General features: G+C 40.1%; 1 protein-coding gene and 1 long non-coding RNA gene across 3 annotated transcripts; one reads left to right on the forward strand and one right to left on the reverse strand.

Annotated features, from left to right (window-relative positions):
• Positions 1–220: 220 nt before the first annotated feature.
• On the forward strand, positions 221–7,091 carry LOC101778716 (protein EMSY-LIKE 3). Of its 2 annotated transcripts, none has more exons than XM_022824109.1 (11): positions 221–379; positions 492–599; positions 3,463–3,671; positions 3,769–3,878; positions 3,946–4,189; positions 4,252–4,479; positions 4,551–4,619; positions 5,683–5,937; positions 6,032–6,100; positions 6,193–6,256; positions 6,681–7,091. In XM_022824109.1, the coding sequence occupies exons 2-11, from the start codon at positions 572–574 to the stop codon at positions 6,785–6,787; spliced, it is 1,383 nt and encodes a 460-aa protein (XP_022679844.1). In that variant the 5' UTR covers positions 221–379; positions 492–571; the 3' UTR covers positions 6,788–7,091. The 2 variants fall into 2 exon arrangements, with proteins under 2 accessions (XP_022679844.1, XP_004956479.1); XM_004956422.3 differs by having other exon boundaries at positions 4,267–4,479.
• LOC106804181 lies at positions 6,415–9,930 on the reverse strand. The gene is made up of 2 exons (XR_002676340.1): positions 7,568–9,930; positions 6,415–6,998 (listed from the first exon to the last, which is right to left on the reverse strand). It is a non-coding gene; the product is annotated as an uncharacterized LOC106804181 (long non-coding RNA).
• Positions 9,931–10,375: the final 445 nt, after the last annotated feature.

Genomic DNA, 10,375 nt, shown 5'->3' on the forward strand with positions numbered 1-10,375 from the left:
ATGGACTAATTAGGCTTAATAGATTCATCTCGCGAATTAGACTCCATCTATGCAATTAATTTTATAATTAGTTTATATTTAATATTTCTAATTAGTATTAAATATTCGATGTGACATGTGCTAAATTTTAGCGAGCGAAAACAGCCAATTAATTGGACAGCCAAGATGCAACGATGGGACGTTTATAAAATCCGCCTCAAGTCCGTCGATTTGACCTTTCCTCTCTCCTCTGTTTCTCTCTCTAGCCCGGAATCGAAGCGCCCGATACCATTCCAGTAGCACAGGCAGCAGCTAGCTCTCGCTCCCCCCGCCCTCTCTTCCTCCGCGCCTCCTCCAAATCTCGCCGGATTCCGCCGCGCGGCCGCCGCATCCGCAGCAGGTGAGCACGCGCTGACCCTTCGCCGCCAGGACGGCGGCCCCGGCGCGGCAGCCCGAGCTTCGGCGTGGGCGGCGGGAGCTGGCCTGACACCCTGTTCGTTGGGCGCTTTCAGGTCCGCGCCGGTGCCCGCTCGCGTCTCGCCGCCCGCGGTGGTGGTGTGGTGGTGGGTCGCGTCGCCCGCGGGGGTCGGCCATGGAGTACCGGCCCTCCGACAGCAGCGGTGAGTGCGGGGGAGCTCGAGCTCGGCTCCGACTGCTTGTCGCCTAGGGTTTGGGGGTTCTAGGGTATTGCTTGCTTCAGCTGCTTGCTCGGGAATGCCAATTGCTTGGCTGTGGAGATGAGGGGGCTGCGAGGGGGCACTTTGAGTGTGGTTGGTAGGATTTGGGGCGCTAGGGTTTGGGCTCTCCTGACGAGAGGGGGATCATTGGGGTTAGGGTTATCTGGAATTCACCGGTTTTGGGGAAAGAATCAAACTTCATGGGAGGTAGCGGTGTTTTGGTGAATTATTGCTCAGCAATATTCGTATCTGCATGAGGAATTGAGTATCTCATGGTGTATTTTGGGGTTTCTGCATAATTTGCAGTATCAGGAACCAGGAAAGTACAACCCATGAAATAGAAGTGCAAAATTTTCCTTTGTATGGTGAGAATTGGGGTGTTCAGCCTCATTTCTCATGTTCTTGACGGATTGGATTTTTCTTATAAACATTAAATTGCTCTCAGGAATGGTAGCACTGGTGAAAATGAATTGAGTTAACATTGTTTTCTTGGTGAATTTTGTTTTCAGTGAAAATGAATTGAGTTTGCACTGGTGAAAATTTGATGTTGGGGCTTCTTTTGAGAAGGGCATGGGAGTATACATGAAAAACTTGCTGTATCTGAAACTTATGTGTTGCTGAAATGCCTATTCAGTTATGTTTCTGAAATTTAGTTAAATGTAAAATGATTGCGTTGATTTAATAAGGATCTACTGCCTTAGTATTTGGGATTGGAAAATGTCATTTTGAGGTGCATTTATTAGTTATCTTTTGATTAGCAGCCAGATGATGTTGCATAACAACTTAATGGGTCAGAAATGCGATGTGCCTAGAGTAGGGCCTGAACCTTTCACTTTTGAACTGGGAGGAGTACCAAGTGCACATCACAACCTCATTTTGAGGCAGCCAGTATTAAAGGGATGTCACATAACATTGGTGAAATACCTGAAGTTGCCAATCTGGTAACTAATGAGGTCTACTTGTGATGTTGCTGATTGCTCTATATTGTGGGAATTTGTTTGTAATTCTCACCGCTATGCTGTATCTAAGTCTATCATATGTATAAGAGTTTTAACGTTTCTGGCAAGGAACACCAAATGGATTTTAGTATAGTTACATATAGCAATGTATTAGGGCTTTGAGAACAGTTCTTTTGTTAGAGCAGTTTACATACCAGCATTGCCCATGTGATTTGGTTCAAGTATTATGAAGGTGCCAACCAACTGGATTTTGATTACATAGGGCATATTTGGATCACCTACAGATTAGGAAAACCAGCTTAAAAAAAATCTGTAGCTGATCCAACAGCCCAGATTCTGGTGTAGATAATAAAAATCCAACAACCAAGATTCCTATGGTCCCATAATCTGGCTCCACACAGCTAACAGCAGATAATGCATGAGAAGACGTTTTTGCCCCCGCACTTTATCCTGTGTCTGTGTGGCCGAACAGTATGATCCAACCACCAATAATCCAGATTTACTGCTAGCAAGATTTTTAGTATACTAATTTGCTAAATTATCTCTGCTGTTCCTTATCTATTGCCAGCGCTGGGCTCTTCTCCTGGGCCTTCTTGTGCCAGTTTTACTGTAATCCGCACATGACACCAGCTTTTTATAATCTGTATCCATAATTCATATTTCTATAGTCTCTAGCCTATCCAGACTTGCCCCTAGTCTTTTTCCTCAGGTTTGTTAGATTCTTCATTTATTTATAACAGTATGTATTCAGCCTATTTGTTATTATGAGCTGTAGCCAATCTGTAGTGTGAGCACTAGGATGTTAAAAAATATACAGGCTTTTAGTTTTTTAAGCTTTTCGTAGGTCTTGGCAATTGGTAGAAACTGCACCATTTTGCTTTCTTGGAGATTTCTCAACTTCTCTATTCGTCTAATTGATTGCAGTGAGTCTCAGTCCTTGGATATTGCACTAGTCCAGACTTCTGAATACTTCTTTAGTTTTGTCGAAACTACTACTCCCTCTATCCCAAATTATAGGTCGTTTTAGCTTTTTTAGGTTCATATATTTTACTATGCACTTAGATATACACTATGTCTAGATGCATAATAAAATCTATGAATCTAGAAAAGCCAAAACGACCTACAATTTGGGATGGAGGGAGTATAATTTATGATTGTTTCTGGGGACTGTGGTAAGGTTTTGGGGGTGTTTGGTTCCTCCCCCTAAACTTTAGCTCCTGTCACATCGAATGTTTAGATACTAATTAGGAGTATTAAACATAGACTATTTACAAAACCCATTACACAGATGGAGGCTAAACGGCGAGACGAATATATTAAGCCTAATTAGTCCATGATTTGACAATGTTCTGCTACAGTAACCATTTGCTAATGATGGATTAATTAAACTTAATAGATTCATCTCGCCGTTTAGCCTCCATTAGTTTTATAATTAACTCATATTTAGTCCTCCTAATTAGCCTCCGAATATTCGATGTGACACGGACTAAACTTTAGCTCGAGGAACCAAACACCCCCTTAATGATCTGGTGTGTAACTATTATACATTAAAACTTATGGTGCAGATGGCGCATGCATTTTTTGGATGTTGGGAACCATGCCAATACTTGTTCATAAAATAAAAGTGTATTCAAAAGTAGTTGTTTTCTAGAACTGATAAAATATGCTTGTTATCAACAACATAACTATTGCTATTTCTATAATCGTCAAAGTGTATTTGTCTTGTTTACAAGATCATTGTGAAGTATGTACTATTTCTGTACTGTACTGAAAGATGGATTTTCTTTCTAAAAAATGAACTGCTATTGTCAGTAAATTTTGCTTTCTCAATTTTGTGTCGGTTGCAGGAACTGATGATGATCTTCCACCATCATATCCAAATAGTAGGAGTAACAGAGGCAGTGGACGTGTCAGTGGTAATGGGAGAGCTATAGTTCCTGCCAGTTCATATGCTAGGGCACCGACAGATATGGAAGCACAAATTCAACAACTTGAGCAAGAAGCATATTGCTCAGTTCTTCGTGCATTCAAAGCCCAATCTGACGCCATTACATGGGTTGAAACACTAAACTATTAACTATTGCTTTGGTGTCTCTGATGTTTTTTGATGCAGTTTCTCAAAGTTGACCAGAGATCCACTCTATTCTTTCCAGGAGAAGGAAGGTCTCATAACTGAACTTAGGAAGGAGCTAAGGGTATCTGACAAAGCACACAGGGAGCTATTAAACAGGGTCAACAATGATAATATTATCTGTAGCATAAGGTAGCACATGAATAATAGTTTGTTCTACTTTTTTTCAGCATTCTAAATTCCTTCCTTTGTATTTAAGGGAATGGAGATCAACAGGAGGGCTTCAGGCAAGCTTGTCCAATAATCCGCAGCCAATACATGACCCTGTTCCCAGTCCTACCACCTCTGGCCGTAAGAGGCAAAAGACATCCCAATCTGTTCCTGCTTTACCTGCACCGCCTCCAGCGATGCATTCACAGCAACTGGCTACACCAACACAACCATCATCTTCAACTGCTAGGAAAGCAGTCCCTCCAGGCCCTAAAGGAAAAAAACTGAAACCAGTAAGTAGATAACTCAAATGAGTTTTCCCTAGAAAGTTTTGTTTTTTGTCCTTTAGTGGAAGTTCATGCCCTTTCAGGGTCATAAGGTACCAGGTGGCTCTGCATCCAAGCCCATGTCATCTGCAGCGGGTCCTAGTGGAAGAGGACCGCACATGAATAGAAATTTTCCAGGTGCTGCTGAAGCTCAAGCACAGAATGTTCACCCGTTAATTGGTCGTAAAGTGATGATTCGGTGGCCTGAAGATAACAGCTTCTATGAAGCAGTTATATCTGATTATAATGCAGATACGGTGCGTTTTTACCACACCAGGGTAGTTGCTTTCAATTCAAGCCAGCTCTTTCTTAGGGATTTTAATTGCAGGGCCTTTATGCGCTGGTTTATGACATGAATACAGCAAACGAAACCTGGGAGTGGGTTGATCTTAAAGAGGTACATGGACATTATTTATAATGCGAACACTGTCACTTGGCATTTTTCTTATCTTCCTTTTTATATTCTTTTGACTCTTTTAGTGTGATACCGGAAGTTGGCAGTTCCAGAAAATCATGTTTTTAGATGTTAGTGACACCAGTTTGTGAACTTGAAGATAGGTTTTGCTGTGAATAATTACCAAGTTGACCAAAAAAGGCATATCCATATATGCCAGCATGGACTTGTGCTGATGAATGATAAAATTGATATGTTAAGAGAATTGCACAAGCTGGATAGTAGAAAAAAATTACTGTTAGCATATTCTTCTGTGATGTGCTCTCAATTGTGTAATATTGTTGTTTGAAAAAGTTGTAGAATAATATACTAGACTGATGCAGATGCAGTAGCCTTGTAATAACAGATTTTTATTTGGTTACTGCAAAGGTTTCCAAATTCCCGTTTACCAAATTTTGCTATCAATAGTCGGTTTTTACATTGCAACTCGCCATTACTTTTGTGCCAAATATTACCTAAGAATTTATCCAGTTCAGCCTTTTGGGCCACATTGTTGCCAAACATTTTGATTGAGTTTTCCTCATTAGCATTTTACACTGGTTAGGACAATGTTTTGGTAATTGGTGGTAGGCTTGGCTTATAACCTTTTAATCTGAAAAACCTAGTTGAGATTCCAATGGTCACTGCATTGCTTTCGCTGATTGCTATCTGGTTTGGATTAGTAGTGATTTGCTGATTGCTTTTCAGTTCTGTTGATTTCCATATGCAATTTACTAATTTAGAATAATAAAAATAGACATGGTAACTCTGCATCTTGGAAATTGTTAGATAATAAACACAAGCTGATAGCATGAATTAACTCAAGTCATGTTATGCTTGACAAAATCATATCAGACAATAAGCAAAATGTTGATTGATCTTATCACTATTTACTACTTTCAAATGCATTCAATCTAATCTGGCCCATGCTTTCAGTATCCAAATTTTTGTGCTCAGAAGCATTCGTTACTGCCCCCATCAAAATCTCTAATTTGATGGAATTTTGCTCAAAATTGTGTGAGTACAGATGGGACCTGAAGACATAAGATGGAAAGAGGATGAAATATCTGGGATAGACTTGAAGATGTATTTGCAAGGCCGAGGTCCCCCAACTAGTGGGGGTAGGAAGCCAGGTCGCGGTGGGCCCATGCCAGGTCCAGGAAGAGGAAGAGGATTCCAAAAGAACATGTCTAAGAAAGATTTTCCACCTCCACAAAATGGTGTTGGCAAGAGAAGTTCCGATGACATTGATATCCTTCACACCGAGAGCCTAATAAAAGAGGTTAGTTTGAGTGAACTCCAGTGTTTCTGATTACAAAAGCTCCAGACCATTTGCATTTCTTTTTACTTCTCTTTTGCCATATCTGTTCATGTAGGTGGAGAAAGTTTTTAGCGTGAATAATCCTGATCCCCAGGAAGTAGAGAAGGCAAAGAAAGCACTGAAGGTAAACCAGAATGCACAAGTTAACTAATCAATAATCATGCATTTTGTCTTAACTGTCAATGCCTGTTTTGTCTTCACTGTCAATGTCTGCAGGAGCAAGAACAGTCACTGATTGACGCGATAGCGAGGCTTGCTGAGGCATCAGATGGTGAAAGCGGTAAATACTAATCCACTGTGTTCCTTGACCATAGGTTTATGGAACTTGCAATGCTGCAGAAAAGTCATTTGTGCTTCAGTTTTTTCGATGGGGAACAGCTTCGATGGTGAATGGTCATTTGTGCACTGCTTGTTCTGCATCCTGTACATTGTGCCATATTTGTAATACAATGGATGTTTATTTCGTATATTTATTCAACCATAAAATGCATATGATAATTGTTAGTCCTTTTTGCATGGCTAGATGTAACATGTGCCCTTATTCTCTTTTTTTGCATGGCTACATGTGCACTTATCCTCTTTTGAAAATGTAATAAGCACAGATCGTGATACAACGATGATGCCATCATTTTACATGTATCGACAAGCTTGCAGTTGATTCATGCGAAGCATTTGATAACGTCCCTTTCTCTTGGTGGGAACAGATGGGCACAACCATGGGCGAAGGAATGCATTGTATGCTGGTAACCAGCATCAAGCAAACTACGTTGATGCGATGCCTGTTGATGGTGACCAAGCTGATGCCATGTAAACACAGCAGGGACATGTATACACAACATAAGAAAACTGCCTGTTGTACAATCCATTGCTAATATTTGTTTCAGATGTAGGTGGCTGTAGGTTTGTACCTTCTGTTTGGAGAATCTTGAATTTTTGGGTAGACTGTATTTCAGAATGCTGACCATGTAAAGCTTAGATGTGGCACCAAGGTTTTTTCCTTTTTGTTGGCGTGATCTCAGCTCCTATATGCATTAAAGGAAACAGATCACGCTTTGTAAAAATACTATGTTTTTCCTTTCACATTTCGAACTGCAGCAAGCATTCGTCACGCACAACACATGAATAGCTGCTGACTAAACAAAACCATAACTAGATGGCCGGATAATAAAATTGGATTTCACACTACAGCACTACAGAAATTCATTTAAGTTTACAAACTGCTACTATGATTTGGCAAAAAAGCAGGAATTCCATTTTCAACGTACCATATGAACGATGTAGACATACTTCGAGAGGGGTTCGTTCTATTAATGTGGAAACAAGCAACAACCATACGGACATCTTTCTATATATAACAAAAAGCTAGAGAAAGTAACGGAAGCATGTAGGATCGAGCAATGGATTGTGCCATACTGTTACCTAAAATTTGAAACATCCACTAATTTCAAACTGGAATATGAAACAAAGAACTGAGGCCAAGCAAGCAATACAGAGACTGAACCAATATATCGTGTTACTTGAAATACTAGCAGAAAACAACCCAAATAAACACAGAATGGTAGGGAGAAACTATAGATAAAGACCAGAATACCTCTTAAAACGTAATCATGACCCACATCGTCAATGATCACAACATGTAGAGCCTGGACTGTGTTCGGCTGACAGGCAGTTTTCGCATGGAGATAGTAGGATGCTATGAGCAACTGCAAGCAAAGGAATAGTTAAACTTTTCTAGCAGCTAGTTTCGACAGGGTTCACAAATTTATTATCATTGTTCGTCTGGCCGCGAACCACAAATTCATAAAGAAATGATATCCACGAACTGGAAGGCCAACAAGATATTTACCTACGTGGTTTTTTACCTGGTAAATACAAAGCGCCTTAGGAGATGCAGTCAGTTACAAGTTACAACATAATCATGGTTACTAGGTAGTCTCTATAGATTATAAGACCCATAGGCTATAGGTTACAGAGTTTCGGGTTAATTTATTTTTAGATCTGTGCCTCAAATGTAACTGAGCTCTGGTACGAAAGTAACATACAGGGTCAATTTATGTTCACAGCTTCCAATTATTCACTAAATCAATATGAGCAAATCTAGTTTAGCAAAGTCCAGAGGTTAGGAAAGAGAGAAGCCACAGAAAACATCGAGTTGAGGAATAGTAATGCCATTACAGAGTTGAGGAATCATTGTTTCCAACCATAACAAAAACCATATAAACAGGAAGAAATAAAAGTTGTATAATAGAAGAAATAAAACTATTCAAGGGACCTCATCTGCTCAAGAAAAAACTATGTACCTAAGATGTGATGGAACTTCTAGAAGCTCTGAACATAAACTGTATATCTAAGATGTGGATCTACTTCCAGCAGTTAGCAGCTACTTCCAACTACATTTTTCTGCTAAAGAAAAAACTGTACAACTTGCCCTAAAAAAAAACTGTACAACTAAGTATGAACAAAAAAATTGATCGCAACCTACAACTGCAAAACAAGGTAGCTCTTATATGCAAAATAGAAATGTGGCAAGGTATCAACCATCATATCCAAAAGTACTTCAGCATGGAAACAAGTTTTTAGTATTAGGCACTTCATGAAAGTGGGAATAGGAGGAAGAATCATCTGAAGCAAATCTGCTCAACTGAATACTTCATCAGAACACCTATCCAAGTGGAGCAAGAAAGTTGCATCCAAAAGGAAAGTGCCATCTGAAGGGTGTAGCTCATATTCTCCAAATGATAAAATTTGGACACAACTAATCATGGAAATAAACAGCCTGACGGACTCTGCATAATATAACCCACTAAGACATGGTCCTTTACACATGTAAGTGGGTGCCCCTCTCACATATATAATGAGTTCCTTCCCTATGCAAAAACTAGATGAACAAATCCATGGATGCAAATGAATAAAAGATTCCTATGTGAGCGGTGGAAACAAAACAATTTCCAATGCATGAAAGCAAAAGCAGATTTCTCGTTTCACATACCGGTTCATATTCATATTTCTTATGAGGAGAAAAGGGAACGGAGAAACAAATGATGGGACAGTAATGGACAGTAAACCACCAAAAGGGCTTTTTCATACTAGGACAAGCATATATTTCTCCCTCGTCTGTACCACATCTGTGCCAGATGCATAAACTTCTCACTAGGACAATAAGTGCTTTCCCTCTCAACAAATGGATTGAAAAGTGCAGTACCAGGATCCTGTGAAACTAACCCAATCCATCTTCCATCTGTAAAAACAACCAATCTGCTGATACACTACATAGGTTACTTCATTGCTCTGAGATTAACAAAGGCTCCACCCACCATCTCAAAAATTCAATTTTCAGCGAAAAGGCTACATCGATACGATGAAAGAGCGTTCGATACATGAAAGCAGCAGACATGGTCCCGAACCAAATCCTGAATCTCAGAAGGAACATTCAGATTCTGCAGTAAGAAGGCAAACAGTTCGTACACAAGTTGGCCATCTGAAAGGATCCGTGAACAATCCAAAACCATGTGCAAACAAAGAGGGAACCTTCTCTGCGAAATAAGCAGATAATCCGCTGGCAAATGGAATCAGAGTGTGCCGAAAGATGCTTAAGATCAGAATCTGGAAGCCAGCATACGCAAGAACCCGTGGAAGTGTAAAATCGCCAGCACAATACATATACAAACCGAAAATAAAAAAGATTTCGAATTCCGACAAGGAAGCGAAGAAGGAAACCGTCTGTTTGTTCTTATGCGTGCTGCTCCTGCCGCGACAGATCCAGATGGAGCCTTCGAGGTTCGAACGCGATTAGACGGTTCTGCTCTGTAAGATCTCTCTCCTCCGCCATTTGATCTGGTGGAATCTAGGTAGGCCGCGATGAAAACAGGGCTGGCAGGGAGGAAACAGGGGGAAAGAAAGGTGGACGTGGGAAGAAAGGAGGCTATTCTTTTATCTTTTTTTCCCTTTTTTTAGGAAAATGGTTGTGCTTCCTTGGTTCTGCCAAATTTGCGGGTAGCTATGTTGCTCATATTTTTGGATTATAAAAAAGGATTATCATGGCATTTTAATTTTCTCTGAGCTTTAAAAGTTTATGACGGTAAATTGAACATTTTTTTAGATAATATGGTTATTTATTCTCATGTCAAATTATATATAATTATAAGGATTTTATTGTGAAGCGATCATCGGGCATCTTAAGGGCAACCTCAGCTTATGTTTCTTAGGCCCTGTTTAGTCCTCCCAAAATCCCAACTTTGGCACTATGCAAAAAGAAGATTTCCCATCACATCAAACTTGCGGTACATGCATGGAGTACTGAATGTAGACGAAATCAAAAACTAATTGCACAGTTTTATTGTACTTTGCGAGACGAATCTTTTGAGCCTAATTAGTCAATATTTGGACAATAATCACAAAT

The sequence above is a fragment of the Setaria italica genome, chromosome II, assembly GCF_000263155.2.
Source record: "Setaria italica strain Yugu1 chromosome II, Setaria_italica_v2.0, whole genome shotgun sequence".
Classification (NCBI taxonomy): Eukaryota; Viridiplantae; Streptophyta; class Magnoliopsida; order Poales; family Poaceae; genus Setaria; species Setaria italica.